The 18798-nt window shown below is 42.3% G+C and overlaps 4 protein-coding genes across 10 annotated transcripts in view; 2 read left to right on the top strand and 2 right to left on the bottom strand.

The window, feature by feature from the left end:
- The window catches only part of Mitofilin (inner membrane mitochondrial protein mitofilin), a 72659-nt gene that overhangs the window by 33040 nt on the left and 20821 nt on the right, over nucleotides 1–18798 (top strand). For 2 of the 6 annotated variants that reach the window (XM_070663274.1, XM_070663264.1), the window contains exons 3-10: nucleotides 10102–10184; nucleotides 10540–10605; nucleotides 10674–10886; nucleotides 10960–11045; nucleotides 11254–11361; nucleotides 11437–11641; nucleotides 11722–12136; nucleotides 12292–12426. In XM_070663274.1, the coding sequence (XP_070519375.1) occupies nucleotides 10102–10184; nucleotides 10540–10605; nucleotides 10674–10886; nucleotides 10960–11045; nucleotides 11254–11361; nucleotides 11437–11641; nucleotides 11722–12136; nucleotides 12292–12426 (1311 nt within the window). Of the gene's footprint in view, nucleotides 1–9592; nucleotides 9722–10101; nucleotides 10185–10539; nucleotides 10606–10673; nucleotides 10887–10959; nucleotides 11046–11253; nucleotides 11362–11436; nucleotides 11642–11721; nucleotides 12137–12291; nucleotides 12427–18798 lie in introns of those variants that run through there. The other 4 variants (XM_070663304.1, XM_070663293.1, XM_070663283.1 and 1 more) reach the window with 4 other exon arrangements.
- LOC139106702 (nucleolar protein 16) lies at nucleotides 517–1471 on the top strand. Its single transcript, XM_070663643.1, has 3 exons — nucleotides 517–676; nucleotides 764–1088; nucleotides 1159–1471. The coding sequence occupies exons 1-3, from the start codon at nucleotides 570–572 to the stop codon at nucleotides 1291–1293; spliced, it is 567 nt and encodes a 188-aa protein (XP_070519744.1). The 5' UTR covers nucleotides 517–569; the 3' UTR covers nucleotides 1294–1471.
- LOC139106642 (oxaloacetate tautomerase fahd2, mitochondrial) lies at nucleotides 1538–7701 on the bottom strand. 2 transcript variants are annotated; one of them, XM_070663579.1, is made up of 7 exons: nucleotides 7446–7701; nucleotides 6118–6279; nucleotides 5438–5473; nucleotides 2863–3079; nucleotides 2210–2544; nucleotides 2022–2109; nucleotides 1538–1931 (listed from the first exon to the last, which is right to left on the bottom strand). In XM_070663579.1, the coding sequence occupies exons 1-7, from the start codon at nucleotides 7577–7579 to the stop codon at nucleotides 1869–1871; spliced, it is 1035 nt and encodes a 344-aa protein (XP_070519680.1). In that variant the 5' UTR covers nucleotides 7580–7701; the 3' UTR covers nucleotides 1538–1868. The 2 variants fall into 2 exon arrangements, with proteins under 2 accessions (XP_070519680.1, XP_070519690.1); XM_070663589.1 differs by lacking the exon at nucleotides 5438–5473 and having other exon boundaries at nucleotides 7446–7699.
- Nucleotides 8191–9642, bottom strand: Mrpl35 (mitochondrial ribosomal protein L35). Its single transcript, XM_070663646.1, has 4 exons — nucleotides 9507–9642; nucleotides 8924–9083; nucleotides 8698–8838; nucleotides 8191–8590 (listed from the first exon to the last, which is right to left on the bottom strand). Exons 1-4 carry the CDS (start codon nucleotides 9535–9537, stop codon nucleotides 8359–8361), a joined length of 564 nt encoding a protein of 187 aa, XP_070519747.1. The 5' UTR covers nucleotides 9538–9642; the 3' UTR covers nucleotides 8191–8358.

The raw sequence follows: 18798 nt of genomic DNA, 5'->3' as shown, positions 1-18798 counted from the left end.
ATCTGTATTAAACTTGGATTTGAATTGAAATGGAGGGTTACTCGCTCGATTGCTTTTTAACTGTTTGATATTTTATATTAAGAAATTATTTTATTTTGTTTTATTTTATTTTATTTTATTTTATTTTATTTTATTTGATTATTAAGTTAATTATTACAGAACTTCGAAACGGGTGGGAATAATTTGTCGATACAAAAATAGTAAATCCTTTATCTGAGGGTTTGACTTTTTATATTTTAATAAGTAGTCACGGATTAAAATATTTTCAAGCTGCTGTTATTATTTTATAATTCAACGAATGTTCTTGTATGTTTTATTTTTATTTTAAATACTAAAAAATGGATTTTACTTTTACCTCTTACGGAAGCCAAAGATATCGATAAGCGAATCGGAGATTTAAATCCCGTTTAAATTCTCGGCCCACGCCGGTGGCGCGACGCAGCAGCGTTGTCCGGTACTTGTTGAAGCACGTGCGAATGTTTTTAGGAACGCGTAATCGTAACGATCGTAACTAAAGCGCTAACACCGAATACGCACGTGTAAAGCGTTAAATAAATCTCTAGAGCAAGATGAAGATAAAAAGGATTAAGAAGCTAAAACGCAAGAAGAAGTTTAATCAGAACGTGAATCGAAAAAGGCTGCGAGACAAGCTTAGGAAGCTGCCGAATATTCCCTGGTAAATTTTCTAACCTAAAACGCGTGCACGTGACAATAAACATTATTCTTAATTACAACTTTTTTTTTTTTAATATATTTAACTAAGCGATGAGATAAAAAAAGAATGGGAGGACACAAAATCGACCCATATCAACTTGAAAGACATGGGTTTAGCGTACGACGCAAATCAGGCGGTGCAAATTCCCAACGTGAAGCAGGAAATGTTAGAGAAGGCAAAGAAAATACTTATGGAAAGCGAAGACCAGTCTGATAACGAAAACGTGAAAACGGGCGCGACCGCGTCGAAAAGTTACGTCGCGAATAAGCTGGAAGCTGAAGCGAAAGCCCCCAGGAAACGACTTCTCAAGTTACCAAAAAGCCAGGCGGAGTTTCTTACTTATTTAATAAAACAATACGGCGATGATTACAAGGTGAGGCATGGTGCAGACAAAGTCACCATTATCCTTGAATAATAGCTGATTATCTGGATTTTTTCTGCAGGCGATGTCGAGGGATAAAAAAAATCAATATCAATTAACTTGGAAACAAATACGAGCCAAGATAAAAATGTTCAGGGGCATTCCGGAGCAGTACAAAGAATATGTTGAAAGTAGCAACGCGCAGGACGAATCCTAATGTAATATACCACTGTACTTTATAATAATATCAAATTAAGTATGTGATAAAAGTAAAATCCATTATCAAACAATCAAAGTAAAAAATAACATTTAATAATTAATATTAACAGTACCGCTTAAATTATTTTTCAAATAGTTTGATTAAAGATTCTATTAGTTAATAAAAAAAAAAAAAATCTAAGATATCTTATACTATTTAAAATATAAAATATAAGACGGGGGAAAATAAGAAAGACCCATAGTAAAAACGATCTTGCTTTAATTATACAAGTACATAAAATACGTGACACATAAAAAAATTTGCGTTGCTGTATTATCGATGTCGCTAAGCGCTCTGTTTCCTGTTTGTGCCCTCGGAAAAGGACGATTCTGCTTCCGGCAAGAACATTTGCAATCGCGCTGAAATTATGTCGTCGAATATCTATTTTTTTGTATTCCATCGATATTGATTCCGGGATGTGATTCCTGATTTAATTTCAACGTTCTCGCAGATGTCGATTCCTGAAGGAACGTAGGTACAGTCTTTTTAAGATCACGAAACTTTGTTAACGTTTTATGGAGGCGCGATCTACATCAGATCACTTTGTTTCTCAGACGTCCCAGGCTTTCGATTTCGGTTTCGAGTACATCGCCGCGCTGAAACACGCAGTCGAGCGTAAAATAATCAAGTCACATATACGTACACGTAGAATAAAATTTAATTAGTAAATATAAAAACATAAGTACTTGCAAAAATTCAGGTGGGTTGCGGGTGTACCCTACACCGGCAGGCGTGCCGGTAAGAATTACATCACCCGGCAGCAATGTCATAAATCTGAAAGTTTTAATTAAAATTAATTGCGTTAATATTATCGTAAACATAATTTCGTAATTATCGACATAATGTTTCAAATATCGCCGTGAGAAATACGAACTGCGAAATATAAACGACTATTTCGTGGGGTTTGAAGATGAGCTCGTTAGTATTGCCATCCTGCTTCTGCTTTCCGTTTACCCATGACCTTACTGACAGATTATCAATATCGCATATCGCCTCCTTGGTAATCACGGCCGGTCCGAGAGGACAGAACGTGTCCATAGCTTTACTCAGTACCCACTGATTGGCGTTCCGTTTCGACTTTTGCCATTCTCGCGCCGTAATATCCTGCGCCACCGTGTAACCAAAAATGCAGTCCTCGACGTCGTCGTTACTGACACTTTTGCACTTCTTGCCGATCACCACCGCGAGCTCGGCCTCCCAGTCAACCTTCTGCAAACGCAAAAATGTTCAATCAGACCGCGCGACTTCCGTAACACCGTGTATTAACAGCACGTGTCGCGTTCTACTTTTTCAGAGTGTCAAGGACGCGCAACCAGACACGCGATGTCGATTGACATTCGAGCGGCGAACTTAGTGAGAAGCTATCGTAATAGAACGCTTATTTTTTCCGCTTAAACCATATAGAATGAAAATGAAAGCGGTGATCGTGACGTAATTTCGACAGACTAAAAATACGCGGTTCCAGATAGAGTAAGATCGGCGGTGATCAAGTTCTCCTATTACGATTAGTTTTCGCCGCTGACTTACGTCCGAAATTTGCGGCAGCAGAATATTGTCTTGCGGCCCGATGATGTTGCTAGGAAATTTGTTAAAGACCACCGGGCTCTCCGGGGTCGGCAGGCCCTGCTCCTGACAGTGCCCGCTGTAATTCAGGCCGATGCAGAGGACCTTGTCCATGTGCGTGATGGGTGCCAGGATGTTAACGTCCGCCTCGGGTGTAATGCTGCGTCCTTCGGCAACTATTCTGTAATCAGTCGAGCTTCGCTTAGCCTTCGTTTTTTCAATCAGGCTCCGAAATTGTCCGATCAATTTCAAACGGCTCCACGATAGGTAAAACCCGGTTAAATGCAGGTCTTTCTTTCGCGGCGGATCGAAACGCTTCAAGTTAAAGTATTGAAAAGGGCAGGTTGACGAACAGCAAAAACGATAAAGAGAATACTCCATTACGTTTCGCATGCAGAGACGCGTTTCATACGTTTGTGCAGTAGCCTTGTTAGTTAACAATCGCGATCGCCATTATCGATAAGCGATATGCGGTTTTATGAGCAGCAGACGGCCTTCGTTAGGAAATCCTACTTGCCGCGGTGAGCATGTAATAACGCCGTTAATTACTCCAGCGTTTAATCCCATCGATCATTCCGGCATCGCCGTTAATTCCGCGCTGCTAATTGATATAAGCGACGCGATTTATATTTCGTTTCTGTCAGGCATGTGCCGCCGTTTCCGTTTAATCGAGCCAGAACGCGCGTTCATAGCTTTTGTAAATGTTTTCCTTATCGATTCGTGTCTCGCGGGATTACATAACGAAAACTTGGAAGTCTCGAACTGTCGTAGACGTAGATGTGTAACGTGCTTCGGCGTTATTTAATCTTTAAATTGGTACCGTTCGTGCGTGGCCTACGCAATTTTTTTCCTACGCCCGAGACAATTATTTTAATAACAGTTTAACGACAAAATGCACCCGGGTAATCTTCACTGCGATATCACATTTTATATTAAAAAAGAAAATGCTATGAACGATATTGAAATAGCAGAAAAGAGACTACCAATTAATGACGATATAAAAGCGCTGATTAATTTGCAGACAGCTTACGCCGTTACTTTTATTAATTAAATTTCCATACATGACGTGAACAATAAACAATGTATGCACTGCAGGCAATAATGATCTTTTACGTTACACGAACATTCATGCCGCTATTCGTAACGTGCTGCAGCGGTGAATGAAAGCGATATTACGCAAATAAATGTTTAGAAGCGGAAAGTCTCGGTATGATTAAACGTGTGGCCTGCTGATGGCTTGATTATCGGCCTTTATCGCTTGTCCTAGTTCGATAGTCAAATGTCGTTATCACTACCGATACACGAAATTAAAAAATAAATAGAAACGATCTCGTCGGGAGATAAAGATCCGCTTTTCCATTCACTGGAAAGTGTCCTGCTTTCACTGAAAAAGTGTCATCTGTCCCAAAAGAACTTGAGAGCATGCCAATTGGCAGCCGGACAAGGCGCCGTCTTGAATTAGTATTAACAGCTGCCGTCTGATCGAAAGTTAGTTACCGCGATAAGGTTCGATCGTCACGCCGGCGCAACGCGAAAGCTCAAAAGCTCGCGATGTGTAGTTCGAAGCTGGATGCGATCGATAGAAAGCGGTGCTTGCCGAGGCCCAGCCGAGATCGATAAGTCAAACAACAGGAAACATGCAATACACGATTCATAAATGCCACGTGACGACGTGACGCATAGCAGTCTTCCACTAATGAATCAAAAATAATTTGCAAGGACACTTTGTGCCATTATACATTTGTTACGCGACACGGTTACTCCTTTTTTTTTTCTTTTCTTCTTTTATTTTACCGATTAAAAAAATTTTTCTCAATGTCGTGTCAAACCGATATGAGATATCAAGATATCTCGAGTACGTTTACAAACGGCTGTTTCATTTGGAAGGCCGTTCGTTTCGGAGTTACCATTAACAATTTGGATCACGATCACGGGCAGGATGTCCGCCGAATTTTTGATAAGGAGATAATTATCTTATTTGTACACGACTAAATTCTGTTACGCAATCGCTGTGTGATTGATTATACCGTGGCGTGCGTGCCAAAGCCACACCGACGTGAAATATCGCGCGGAAAATTATAACGCGAAATTACCCCTTTTTTTTCTTTTTTTTTTCTTTGTTCGCCGAAAGGAAAAAAGAGCTACGCGCAATAAGATTACGTAAGAATTGGCCGAGCGCAGTATTTATTGGTTTTATTTTCCTACAACTTTATCGGAAACACGTAGCTTGGAATTTAGTTGCGTACTTGTTAATAACACAAATAGAAAAATCAATCCTAGGAGTATAAACTGGATATGAAATTAATAAACGCGATAAGATAACGAGTGAAAACTCTTCCTTCTTTCAGCTATTATCATATTGATAACAGGTGAAAAAAGGGACTTTGACTAATAAAGGTGTGTAGGTTGATATGTTCTGTCCAGACGGGATCGGCAGCATTATACATGTGCGTTCAACAAATAAAGATAATTAGCCAAAGGGCGGAGAAAGGGGGAGAATAACTACTCATTACACAAATCGAATGTCGAAAGCACCAACCTCTCCACTGCTTTCTTCAAGTCGAAATCATCGTCCCTGGTAAAATAAATTTATGTTGAGGTCGATTTTTTCTCGTACTTTATCCATATCTATTTGTTAATATAATAGTTTCGAAAATCTACATCTCGGATTCAAAATAAATTTTTAAAATAATTTTAAGTAATGTAATATTAAATTATCAATGCTCTTGTCAGAACCGATCGTGATAGACGAGAGATTAATTGAGGATAATTACAGTAGTAAAATGTAGCGTCGCCGTGATTGTTTTTTCTCGAGCGATCTGTTATTATAATAGTTCTGATTCTCAGATAAAATTTTTAATCGTAAAAAATATCTAATTTACAAGCTTTCCAGTCAGTATTCGTCGTAAAAAAAAAAAATTAAAAAACGTCGAGGGTAATCACGGAGTTAAAGAGCAACGACTGCAGCCTTATCACTTATCTACGTCAAAACCACTTTCCATTACAATTTGTTCGCATTTCAGTCGAATAAAAATAAATTACGCGTGATGATTGCGGATCGCGTCAGGCGTAAATATTAATATGCAATCGTTACAAGCAACATGACGTATACGATCGCATATCTCAATGTATCGATGCGGTGCATGATCTCTTCGGCAAAAATGCGAAGACGGGATTTTTTTTTCTTGCGAAATGCAATTGTTTAAATTGTTCTCTTACCTCTTGGCTTTCTTGAGGAGATCGTCGCCGCCCTCCAGAAACTTTTTCAGCGTGTTCGGTATCCGCGAATCGACCGCGGACACGGCAATGATGTCACCCCCTTGCTTCAGCTGAACCCCGAGATGCTGCGGACCCCCGCCCTTGTTCGTGAACTGAACGAATCTGCGAAAATATTGCGATTGACAACTGCGTTAAGTAACGAGGAAACCCGGTCGAGATAAATTGTCCCGCTACGTTACGTCATGCGCGACCCGACTTTCTAAATGTGGCGCGTCTTTTATCATTTCGCGTTCGTGGTACCCCAAGTATCGCAACAAGCGGCGAAACGTACCAGAACGATAAAGATAAGCGACGGTATTCATATATGCAACGAAGGAAATTAACAGAATAATTAAAAAAGGATTGAGTTACGGATTTGCTCTCCGAGATAGCGTTTTCGCAATATTTGTTTTAATTTGTTTTATTTTAATTTTTTTTTTCTGAAAATTTACTCCTTGCGAAACGACCACGGACGGAAAAAAGTTAGTTAATGTGACATAAATGTCTGTTTCGAAATACTTGAGTCAGCACGTGGGCCTCGCCGCGATAAAAACATGTTTCCCATTAGCATACTCATACATCGCGCCCGTGCATTTATATGTGTAAGTGTACGGGTACGCGCTTAAAAACCTTCGCTTTTGAAATTTTAGGATTTAACGAAATCCGCGACGTGTTATTCATCGACTGACAACGTGTGTAAAGTTAATAAATTAAAAAAAAAAATTATTATAATAATTACAGCTTTTAAACCGCGGGACCAATTTTCAGTACTTCGGATAATTTCCATTAGCACTGATTCCCATCGTGTTTACTTGGGCTCCGTCTAAATTATTCTCTCGAGACACGCGATCTTTACACTAGAGAGCTAGACTTTCCGATGGATCCCAGATACGTATATAGCTTCGGATACGCTCTCTTTTAATAGAAGCAGACGTGCGCGTGACTCTGCTAGATATGGACGAACGACCAGACAATGAAATAGGACCAAATGTGACGTGGCAGGATTTGTCCGGCCGCGTACAAAAGATTATGTTCAGGTTCGGACTCGGTAAACGTACTCGGTGAACAAAATAACTAGTCCGAGATCATATGACGAGATCCTAAAGTCGAGCCGGACCGGAGTACCGTCTCTAGGTCGAAATACCGCGGTCGTCCGATGCAACGGCATCCTGGTTCTTCGGATCGAGCGTCTGCGTCTCGAGACCACGAGGCCGTTTCGAGGGCTTGAAACGCAAAAAAAAAATCACGTACCTCTCGCGAGCTGCGGCCCTGAACGTAACACTGCTTACCTCATATCGAGCGTGCGGCTTACGGAGAAGTTTCTACTGCCGGTAGCGTTAGCGAGGCAAGAATTGCTCTCGTTCTTCGCTCCAAACGCGGTATATGCCCTTCCCAGCAGTCGGAATTTTCCGCGATACGACATTTTTTTGTTTTCGCGAGCGTTATCACCGGCGAGAGCGAGATAGGGAGCTAAAGGTGCTGACACAGTCGGGAGATACAAACGCTACGAGAGACGAAACGCGACTGAAAGGCCACGCTCTCGAGCGTCGCGTGTTGGGGGCTCGACCACGTGACCCTCTGATAAAAAAGACGAAAAGGCTGATTTTCGACAAATCGATGAAAAAGGGAGGAAAAGGGAAATCAAAAAAATAAATCGCCTAGCGTAACCGGCCGCTTGCGAAATGTACGTTATAATGTACAATATTAACTGCAAAGCGATAAGATAATGTTGCGCAACACTATCTTATCGTTTCAAAGTGATATCGATCGTGCCAATAAATAACTTTCATTTTTGCAACAAGAAATATATAAATCGCATATATCAATAGGCACGTTATTTTCGTGCTTCTTAATTTCGCAAGATTTTTATTCTAATAAAAAAAAAACACATTTACAAAGTAGATTAAAACATACAAGTCAGGATAGCGTTGAACAAATTTTTAAATGCAACTCGGAGAACCAATACAAATATTTCTAAGGTGATTTTTTTGTAATATTTTCTTTATAATTAGAAAAAATAAGAGATGTATAAAATTACGTTCAATCTAACGATATTTATTAAATATCTTGCAGTGCAACGGCAGTCACTGTGCTAAGCACAACTTTTCGTTGAGAAAAAACGCGGCCCATTTTAACAGTATCATCTTTAATACTCTTTAAATCGAAATTACAATCGTTCAGCGATTAATAGTTAGACGGTAGTTAAGGTAATGGATTTCTCCGCGTAATTGAAAATTCCTCGCGGCTGTGATACGGCTCGTATGGATCGTCAACGTAGTAATGCCGTCTGCGCCAGTATTTACAAGTCATTTTATCTAGTAACGTCGACTGCTGGGCGTTGCAAAACACATGGGTTCGCAGCCTTTTTCTCCTGGAAGCTGACTTGGTCCACAATTTATTATGCCGCCCACTTCTCGTTCTGATCCAGATACCCCTGTAACATTTAGTTGCGTAAACTTGAACTCGTGACAAAATCATTCAGAAATAATTATTGTAGTTTTTAAAAGTAAAGCAATGAGTTTATTCATGCTTAAGCATTACCAATGCAATCGGTAGAAACGACTCAAGACCGTCTTTACACATTTACGTGTTCCTTTCTTCTTAGAGAACTTGATCAATGTTCTCACGGGCACGTTAATAGGTTCTGCTGGCAAAGCAAGCCGGTTTTCTGCTGTTTCACGACTGAAAAAATGCTACTTTTATAGTTTGTACATTATTATTTGCTACAATAGAATCGGTATGTTAATTCTGTAACATTCTACATTACCTCAATAATGTTTTGTGTTGGGTGGGATAAACAGCTGACATCTTCTGGATAGCAATTGACAGTGCTCCAAACTCTCTACCTTGCATAGAAGTCAGAAAGGGACTGCATTTTGAAACAGTGTGGCTTACTATACTCGTACTTGTCGCCCTTGCCGCAATTCCTGAAAAGAATATTAATTAGAACTATTAATTAGAACACTATACTAAAATAAATTTAACAGTAGAACTGCTAGCTTTGTCAAGACTACAGAATTAAATCTTTCTTTAAATTGTGACCTCATTAAAATATTTAATAAAATAAAAAAATAACTGGCTTCCTATCTAATTAAATTAAATAGCGATTTCTAAAATCTAAAATCAAAAAGCAAAGGGTCTCCGTTGAACGCCCGCGTTTCGATTCCGACGTTCCCGCCGTCTATCCGCCGCGGACGGCGAGCAGCGGACTTAACCTCCAAAAGTACAATTTGCGGAGCGGCGTGACGCAAGATCGCTCGGACGCGTCGATCCGCGATACCGTGCCGACCGTGTGGCGGCGACTCGCAACGCCGTTGACAATATCGCAATCACGATTCGCGGTTGCTCACCTCGCAGCGCCGAGCTCACGACACGCAGCATCCTTCTCTGCGCGTAGCCCTGTCCGTCCTGTCCGATTCCGTGCCGACTCCGACTTTGGCCAACATTGGCGCAGCTGTTTGGCCCGCCGTGCCGCCGTTCCTCTTTTCCCGCTGGCAGCCCTGACCGGCCGCTCGAAAGGATGTTCCGAATCGGATTAAAATTCCCGTGCAACGGTGTGACTCGGGTACGTAACCGACGGGTGCCCGTCGTCCGGGTGTAGCGAGACCATTCCCCGAGGACGCTGCTCGCGTGGAGGAGAACCCGGTCGCGTGCTATTATCACCGCGACGCGACGACTCGGGTGACGTCGTGTCCTCGCGACAGTGCCGCGCCGTTCCCGCGTGATTTGACCGACTCCACCGTCCCGTAGACCGTCGGCCGCGTCGTCGGCGACCGACGACAGACGTCCAGACAATTCACAACAGACGTTCCTTGGACTCCTCCGTCGAGCGCCCGCGAGCGACGTTTCCTGGCTTCCCCTCCCCTCGCGCGCGTGACAAAGATGGCATGTTTTAACGAGCTTACATAACTTCCAGGAGTTCTGATACGCTTTTTTTTTTTTCAGGTGAGAAAACACGGCTCCAGGCTGCACCTGTCGGCCAGGTACTACGAATCCCGGGCGCGCGTCAAGTATGAACCGGATGGAAGGTGAGTCCGAGACTCATTCGAGGTCTTCTCGATCACGTAACATCTATCATAGTCCAGAGGAAATCGTCCTCGCGTTTTATTAATCCCGAAATGTGATTGACAATACGTCTCTAAGCAATTTAAGCGCGATTTTATGGATAAAATTGTGGCGCGGTGAGGTTATGTTCATTTGTGTGCTTTTTCTAAAATAAAAATGAATAATGCTGTGAGTAGCATTTGCTGTATCACGATTTTATCAATTAACACAATTAATGCACACATAGTTTTTAGGGAAATGCAGTTTTATTTCATATTTTGTCATTTATTTGCATTATAGGTTTCTTTACATAATAATACAGAGCTTATATTTTTTTAGGCTGTACAGAGATGTCAGGTTTATATCCAGGTTTCCTGGACCCAAGTATTCGACATCGCCAAAAGGGTATGTGTAGATTTTAAGAATGCAAAGACAAGGAAAAGAACATTTTAATTATTTGTGTTTCTTTACAGTGAAAAAAGTAGAGGCTCAGGAACATTGGTAACTCTAGGAGCTGTAACAATAGGTACCTTAGGAATATTAACATATGCAAAACGAAACCCTGAAGTTCGGGCTACACTTGAAGGATGGATTCCTGGCACAGACAAGGCTATTCAAATTATCTTTTTAGAAGAATCGAAGTCGTTCAACGTCGTACTCACGTTTTTTGAAACGTTAAAGCAGACGTAAGACAATAAGAATTGTGATTTTAATAAATAATTATTTATTTTACTGATATATTTTTATTTTTTTTTTTAGGATATTGGGCTTGTTCGTCAAGGAGGCATCAGAACCAGAACCAGGTCAGACAAGAATACAGTACGCAAAAGTTGTAGAATATATACGTGAGTCCCGATCTCAGTTCCTAATACCTTGATCCATGCCCTTTTTTTTTTAATATATTTACTCTCTTAATTAGATTTTTTTTTTTAACAATTTTGTATAGACTACATATTAATAATAAGTAAATAACATATAAGTGCATACATAATTATTAAATAATGCTCCCACTAACATTTAACAATTTTATATGTGCATATGTGTCTATTATAGCACCCAAACCAGCTTTTAAACCATTGGCCGAGCAGAAAGAAACATCTTCTAACAGGAATTACACTGAAATTCGTGTTAGTAAAGAGAAAGCCGAAAAAGTAGACGTTGGTATGTTAGTAATATTTGTCATAATCGTTTTATATGAAGTTTATTCAGGTTATCTAATAAATAATATTTTTCTAGTTAAAAAATCAACGCCTGCTAAACCTGCACGGGATGAATTAATGCCGAAAAATCTTGTCGAGCTGGAGAAGTACTGTGATGAAGCTGCAGCTAAAGCTACTGAGGCCTATCATAGAGCAGTGCACGCGCTTCAAGAATATAATCGGGATATTGTTAAAGTAGTTGAAAATGCTGGTACTACAATAACCGGAGTCGTCTGGCAAAGGTAATTGTTATGCTTATAATATAATTGTTTCACGCTTCATTTATATGTCGATTACGTAATCGGATTTGTCACGTTTACAGGTTAAAAGAGGCGACAGAAAAGAAAAAACAGGCCGTGCAGCAGGCAGAAGAACACGCGAAGGATGCCTTGGATTCTCTGAAACGCATGTACAATCTAATCGATGATAAATCTATGCTTGAAGCAGCCGGCCACGTAAAAGTCGCCGCGAGGCAAAACATAAAAAAAATTATGGATGACATAGACGAAGCTAAGAAAAAATACATCGAGGAGCTGCAGAGCGGTAACGTCGCGGAACGTTACTGGAAGCAGGTGCAGGCAGCGCGGGAGAACTTTAACGAAGAATTACACATTCTGTTTCCAAGTATAAATATTCATGATAAGAAGCTGTCTGTCAGTGAGGAAGCCTTCGATTTATTCGTCCTGCATATGTATCACAAAGTCAACAATTTGCAAAAAGAAATGGAAAAATTAAGAGTGAGTTGTTAGCATTTTAAGTAACGTAAATTTGGCTTTAAATTTATATTTTTAAAACGCTGTGGTGTGCCGGAGCACAACGCAATTTTTACACGTGATTAAAAATAACGTTGATTAATCATCACTATTTTCATAGAACAATTATTTGATTTTAGATAATTAACGAAGGTAAATTGAAGGCAGCGTTAAGAACAACAGGTGAAGATACAACTCAAGAAAAGCTAGATGAGCTGATCAGCCTTGCGGTTACTCAGGAGAAACTCGAGCTCGAAGATCAGCACGCGAAAAAGGTAGAAAACTTTTTTACTATATTATTAATTTAAATTATTTAAAACAAGTTGCTTTAGATGAGAAAAAAAATTAATGAGTTTAAACTAACAATTTTTATTTCATTATTTATAATTTATGATTTATTGCGATGTAATATTTTATTTTTTGCTGTTCGTTTATACTTCTTTATCATAAAGAAGTGTTAATTTTATAAAGCGCATATATGCGTGCAATAAGAAAATATGTATATTCAAGCGCGATTCAGACGAAGTCTCAAAGCATTTTGTTTAATTCGTGTACCAACCAATGCTACATGCTTTCACGCGTTACGTCTCTATTCTCTTAACATACGAATATAGATAAACGCGAGCTTTAGGCATTATTAATGTTGCCCCGACTTTCAGATGTGACTGCGTAGCCACGCGTTCGTGCGTGAAATCCAACTCGATGTAGTTCACGCGGGCTGAAAGCGGGGTGGCATAAAATAAAGTTTTTTCATTAAACCGTTCCACGATGATAATCGTGGGAAGCGCGGAAAATTTCTGCCGGAATGTATTTCGCGGTGAAAAGGATAAATGGGACAAGTGGTAGGGTGGCAGTTAAAAACCGAGCGCGGTGGAAATGATGGTGCTTAAGTTGCGAGGCGAAACGAATAGAGAGATCATAGTGATAGAACGGGCCTTCATTAAAGACCGTTGTAAAATAATGGAATAAGAAAGTAACAACGGGTCACTCGAGACGCGACCCCTCACATCACGTTTTATTACTTTTCGAGATCTCTCAGACCGAGTGGCTCCTACGTAAAGTAATAGCGTAGCGTCTCCCAAAATTACGTTTTACGGGTCTTCATCGGCGGCGGTGTCTTTTGTTTTTCTAGCTTTAACGATCCTTTCACGAAACGTTTCCACTTTCGGGAAGAACCTGCCGCCTCGCTTTGCGAATCAAATGCGAGATAGTATCGCTTTCCGGCGGATTCGAGTTGCATTCAGATCGCGGCACAGGTGCACCCCGGTGTTTTGCTGGCGTATGACGAATTTAAATCAATGCGGCATCGTGTGTAACGCGACATACGCGATACGTCCGAGCGTGTCGCGACAGGGAACGACTCCTCCTCCACCCTCCGGTTCTTTATTTATTTCCATTTGGCCGGATGCCAATATTTCGACGGCCGCGGGCGATATTATTCTCTTGGAGTATAGGACGTTTGTGTACGTACGCCACCGAGAGGTATCTGCTGAGGAACTATTGTGACTCAGTGTTCTCATAGATGTCCGACGGCTCGTCCCTCGTCTTTTTATTCCCGCGGTCTCTCCCGGGACCACGCCGCCGAATATAAATCTTGTCGAATCGATCGGCGCGGCGGACTAGCGGCGACCTTTTGTTCTCGTTTCGGACGGGAACAGCGGTGTCCTCTAATTGCTATTTGTCTACGAGCTTCCGGTACCGCTCGTTAACGTCCGGCCGAATATTTTACCGTTAATGCATCGGTCGCTGGCCGGCCGGACGTATCATCGGCCGATATCTCCGCGTCATCCATTAAATTACATATATGAGCGGGAAAGGCGGCGGAATTAATTAAATGGTAATTATTGTATAATTCGTTCATAAGTTGCCGGTAACAAACGACCGTTCGCTTCGCGATGAGATGCGAAGTCGCCTGGGTGGGCAAATGTGACGAAAGTGTGTCGCGTCATCGTCGCCGGTGAAACTTCACGGTGCGTTTGTGATCCTCCGCGAAGAGATCCTCTCTCGCGTCATTTAATTAACGTAGCTTCGCCCCGGAAAAACAACTCCGTCGTCTTCGTCGACGACTCTGAATGTTTTTGCCCCGGCATTACGAAAGCAAAGGCGACGTCACGCTGCGAGTCATCGCTTGCAAATTAAACGTTTGTTATAGAAAAAATATAGATCGAATTTTTTTTAGAACGCGTCGGAACTCACGCAACGTAATGCGTTTAGGTATCGTTAGTAGTCGCTCAAATAAATGAAATTTTTTTTTTCGCGAAGCCAAGCAGGAAGCGTTGGGATACGTCCCAAGATTGTGGCTTGAAAAATTCATAGTTCCTTATCTGCCTTTGCCGTTTGGGATTTCAGTCCGTGGCCCGGTCACGGGATATCTTTATGGCGGTACACCTGAAAGTTATTTACCGCGACTGATGTGAATTATCGATGAAACTTTTTGTCACGATTTGTTTTATCCCGCACCGACGCAGCTTACCATCGTCCAGAAACAAAATGCGAGAAGCAAAAGCTCTGCCTGTTTTCCGCACAGCTTTCGAGGCGCATCGCCGAAGTATCGCCGATAATTTTAACGCTCAACTTACGCGAACGTGTAACTAAAATTTACGATATTTAATAGAAATTAATTAAAGGCTAATAAATTCCGCAGTCCTATCTGAAAAAAAAATTAGTATTACTAATTGGTGTAGTTTTATAAAGTACGACAATTCGGGGGGTCGAAAGCGACGATTGATCTCGGAATCATGAAAAAAATGTGAACGGTCAATTGATTTATTTTATCGACCGTCTCACTCTTTTTACGCGGTTGTCTCTTTTCATCTAAGGGGCCGGAATCTCTAACGGCCATCTTAGTCTAGTTGCGGAGGCTCGGGCGCGCGGACGTGGTGATAATCGCTCCGCAATTTCGCGTATTTTCGGCCGCGATCAGGATAATCTCGCATACAAATTAGTGTCGACGTCGTCGATCCGGGAACGAGCAATCATATTTTGCACGTCTGAGCCATTCTACTCGTCGTTTTGAGCTTTATTTCGTGCATCGAAAAAGTGCTTCGGAACGATGAGGTTACGAAGCGGGCGCAGCGCTCGGAGCGTCCGGCGTGAATTGCGCCGCGCGTCCGGCAGCACCGACGCCTTCACTCGCCATCTCCTTCGACGACGTTCATCGAGTTCGGACGATCGCCATGTTAGAGTAAGAGATCTACACCTCGCCCGTCTTCGTCGCGCTGAGATTCTCATCTCCTTTCGGACAAATAATTTTTGAGACACTCGAGGGAGACAAAATAATGCCACGGAATAAAAAAAGGATATCGAACGCCGTCGGTCGTAAGTCACTCAATTGTAATTATTATAAAAAAATTAATATTATTAATTCATGTTCGAATCTAATGACGCGCGAGCTTTGTAACTTGTCACAGTTTTCCTATGCCGTGCGCGTTTAAGAGAGAACTTGTATTTTGTTAGAAAAGGAAAAAAGTAGAAGAGACCTGATTAGTTTCTTGAATTTTAGTTGAAATATTCTTTCTCCGTATTTAATGTTCATGCACGTGTTTATTGTGCATCCTCGCGAGTCGTTTAGCAAAGTTCTCGGGCGCGAAGTGACGTACGCTCGTTGGAAAACGATCTTTAGCGTACGTGTGCGACGTGAAGTCGATCGTATATCTGGTTTTACGATGGAAGCGCCCGGCGTAGAAAATATCACTCGACGTGTATAGGACGACTAAACCAGCGTCGTTTAAAAGAGCGGATGTTTAAGGGTTAGGCACTTTCCCGGGGCTTTTGTAAATTCCCTTTCCTTTTTTTCATCAATTTTTTTTTGTTCCCTAAATCGCGGACACTTGCCTCGTCTCGTATTAATTCTGGAATAATTCAGAGACGGCGGTGACTTGAATTTTTAATGAGCCTTTATTGAATAATACAAAGACATTCGTATCTTTTCATTTCGATGATGAATTCCTCGAGAAAGATATCGGAGGGCAGAGACTTGATTTATTAAAAATTTCCAATTCATCGCGAAGGTCGCGGTAGTCAAACGACGAATTAAAAATCTGCGGAGGACGTAAAGTCGAACGTGGACAATAAGATTATTCTTTCCCATTTAATTGCATCTCGGAAGTCCACTCGAAAGCCTCCCATTTTTTTTTTTCCGATCGGGAGTTATCGATTCGGAGAGCCATCGGTGGTTACAAATAAAAAAATCCCCGGTTGACATTCGACATTTAGTTTGAAAGCAAGAACTGCGAGATTTGAAGCGATGCGAAGCGCGAGGAATATTTTCATCGGGCTGTCTGGCCGGAATCATTGTCGTAAAGTCCAATCCGCTTTGTGGCTCGGGAATATGTGTGGGCTAATAAATAAATTCCATGCGGGTCCGCGCTCGTACACTCTCGCCCGTCAGCGCGAAACGAAGATACGGAGGTCGCGCGATATGAGAACGAAGGGTTCCCGCGGCTCGCGAAGTCTTTACAAACCTTGAAACGAGACGGGAATAAAATTCTCTCGCCGAAGTTACATCGGAAGGGCCTGCTGCGACGCGCCCGAGAATCCCTTTTATTACGGTCGTTTCACTCGCGGAAGAAGAGAAAATCAATCCCGATTTCATTAGGCGAGAAGAAAAAAAAAAAAGGAGAGCGTTGCCGGGTTCTTCCGCCGATCGTCAAGTAGGACGCCGTCGAATGCGGGCGCGAATTGCGCGGATTGCCACCCGCGATATCCGAGGAAAAGCCTCGAGTTTTTCTATCGGCGAACTCTCGATCGGTCGGCGAGGCGCGACCCGCGCGAGTTAATAGCCCGAGATCAGTTTTCCTTTCTTTCGGGGAGGATCCCGCTGTCGTATCCGTCGCCCCGATTCCCCGGGTAGATTGCCGTACAAATTGTCGTCGTTAAATTAGTTACGCGCTCGGGGGAAAAAAACCAGCCGCGATCCCGTTCGCTCGAATTCGTCTTCGCGCGAGATAAACGCGCGAGGTGCCAAGCGGAATTCGTTATCGTCAGCGTTCTGAGAGCGGGTGAAAAAGAAGAAAGATAAACCTAATACACGACGGAGATATAGATATATGCGTTGCTCGCGAGAAACTTTTTACGATTCAAATCTCGCGGGGGAAGAATAATGCGAATGTCATTACCGATTTCTTTCGTTAGACTCGATTAGGCGCACGTATCGATGGCTATCTTTTCGTATCCCTCCGATCTATAATAGCAGAAGATATTGGGACAATTTACGGAACAATAGCCGCGCACGGGATTAAAATGAATATCGTAATCCCATAAACGGCGATACGGAGCAGAAACATCTGTCGCGGCATTTGTTGCAAGCGGCATAATTTTCGCGTGACTTCGCGCGAGTATAAACGGCTCGCGTTTTTTCTCTACCGTATTTAATTAATCCGCTTGGCGCAATTGCGGCATGCGACCGGTGTTAGTGAAGTGTTTTGGATTTGCCGAAACGGATTATAGAACGTTACGCTGGAGCCAGCTTAGCTCGCCCGAACGGAAAAGCCTTCCATTATTATTATTTTTCAATTCTTTGCATGTACAATGAAATAATATCAGTTCGATGTCAATTAATTCCAGATAATTTGCGTAGGAAGATTAATTTCTAATTAATTAAGAATTAAGTATAAGGGGAATAATAAGGAAGAATTTTATTTTATAATTTTCAAAAATAGAAGAGATACGTCGGGAAGGCTTTTTCTAACGCTTAGCATCGACGATAGCGGTGTGAAAAATAGCCGGCTTTAAAGGCGGCGAGGCTCATTTCCATTTGTCCCCGATTCCGCCCCGTTTTGCGCAAAGGCAACCGCGTTTCTTCGCGTATTATATCGGCATTACCGACAAGTGACTCCCGAGAATCTCGAGAGCTGAATCGCGGCGATTTCCGAGGCGCAATCTTCGCTAACGATCGAGCTTTCGCGTCCTACGGTATATCGGCGGACACCCCCTTCGTGCACCCCTTGACTCAAACGGGTCGACGAAGTTGTCGGATCAGTCGGGCGTTAATTATTGACGCGGGCTCTCGGTACACAGGGTTCTAGGCGACAGCGGGGTCGATGCATGTCCGCGATCCGTCCCAGAAACACGAATCGGTAGACGTCGTGCACGAAACACAACGTCGGTCAGGGGTGCGAGGGGGGTGGACCAAGCAGGGGGGGATGGGGGCGAGACGACGTAGGACACGAGATGGAAGACGTATCAGACTTTCGAGGCTTGGGTCGCTGCCCAATGAGGACGGTCCCGGTGATGCCTTAAGTGCGGATAATTCATCAAAGTCTCATTAGGCTAATGCTTTGGGGCCTGTATCTTAAGCGGCATTATCACGCCGAGAGTGGCGATTGCAGGAGGCACCAGCCTCTTGGAGATTTTTTTTTTTTTTTTTAATAGAAAAGAACATTGATTCTCGCGAGGGAAAGATAGCGAGTTTAATTTTTCGTCAGATCTTACTGTTTTCCGTTTTCAAAGTATTTTACATATTTCTTTCGTGCTCCAATCTGTTTCGAAATAAGGGGCGTTAAGTGACGCGGATCCCGTGGAGACTTATCTTTTTTGTCACTCCTCGGGAATCGGGCCACTGATGATGTTCTCGTCTTACTGCCCCTTGCAACAACGTCGCCGAGCTGTCGAGAGACACTGTTTGTTCTAGACTTTAAAGCACTGGC

Source organism: Cardiocondyla obscurior, linkage group LG01 (genome assembly GCF_019399895.1).
Source record: "Cardiocondyla obscurior isolate alpha-2009 linkage group LG01, Cobs3.1, whole genome shotgun sequence".
NCBI lineage: Eukaryota > Metazoa > Arthropoda > Insecta > Hymenoptera > Formicidae > Cardiocondyla > Cardiocondyla obscurior.
The sequence above is the reverse complement of the archived record's forward strand: the minus strand, read 5'-3'. Positions and strand labels throughout refer to the sequence as shown.

Excerpts from the sequence above, each read along its gene's own strand:
- LOC139106702 (XM_070663643.1), top strand. The coding sequence starts at position 570 with ATGAAGATAAAAAGGATTAAGAAGCTAAAACGCAAGAAGAAGTTTAAT. Across the intron at positions 677-763 it reads AAGCTGCCGAATATTCCCTG|CGATGAGATAAAAAAAGAAT; the intron begins GTAAATTTTCTA and ends TATTTAACTAAG. Across the intron at positions 1,089-1,158 it reads AATACGGCGATGATTACAAG|GCGATGTCGAGGGATAAAAA; the intron begins GTGAGGCATGGT and ends TTTTTTCTGCAG.
- LOC139106642 (XM_070663579.1), bottom strand. The coding sequence starts at position 7,579 with ATGTCGTATCGCGGAAAATTCCGACTGCTGGGAAGGGCATATACCGCG. Across the intron at positions 6,280-7,445 it reads AGCCGCACGCTCGATATGAG|ATTCGTTCAGTTCACGAACA; the intron begins GTAAGCAGTGTT and ends ATATTTTCGCAG. Across the intron at positions 2,545-2,862 it reads TGCTGCCGCAAATTTCGGAC|AAGGTTGACTGGGAGGCCGA; the intron begins GTAAGTCAGCGG and ends TTGCGTTTGCAG.
- Mrpl35 (XM_070663646.1), bottom strand. The coding sequence starts at position 9,537 with ATGCTGCGTGTCGTGAGCTCGGCGCTGCGAG. Across the intron at positions 9,084-9,506 it reads CGTGAGCTCGGCGCTGCGAG|GAATTGCGGCAAGGGCGACA; the intron begins GTGAGCAACCGC and ends TATTCTTTTCAG. Across the intron at positions 8,591-8,697 it reads CGTTTCTACCGATTGCATTG|GGGTATCTGGATCAGAACGA; the intron begins GTAATGCTTAAG and ends TAAATGTTACAG.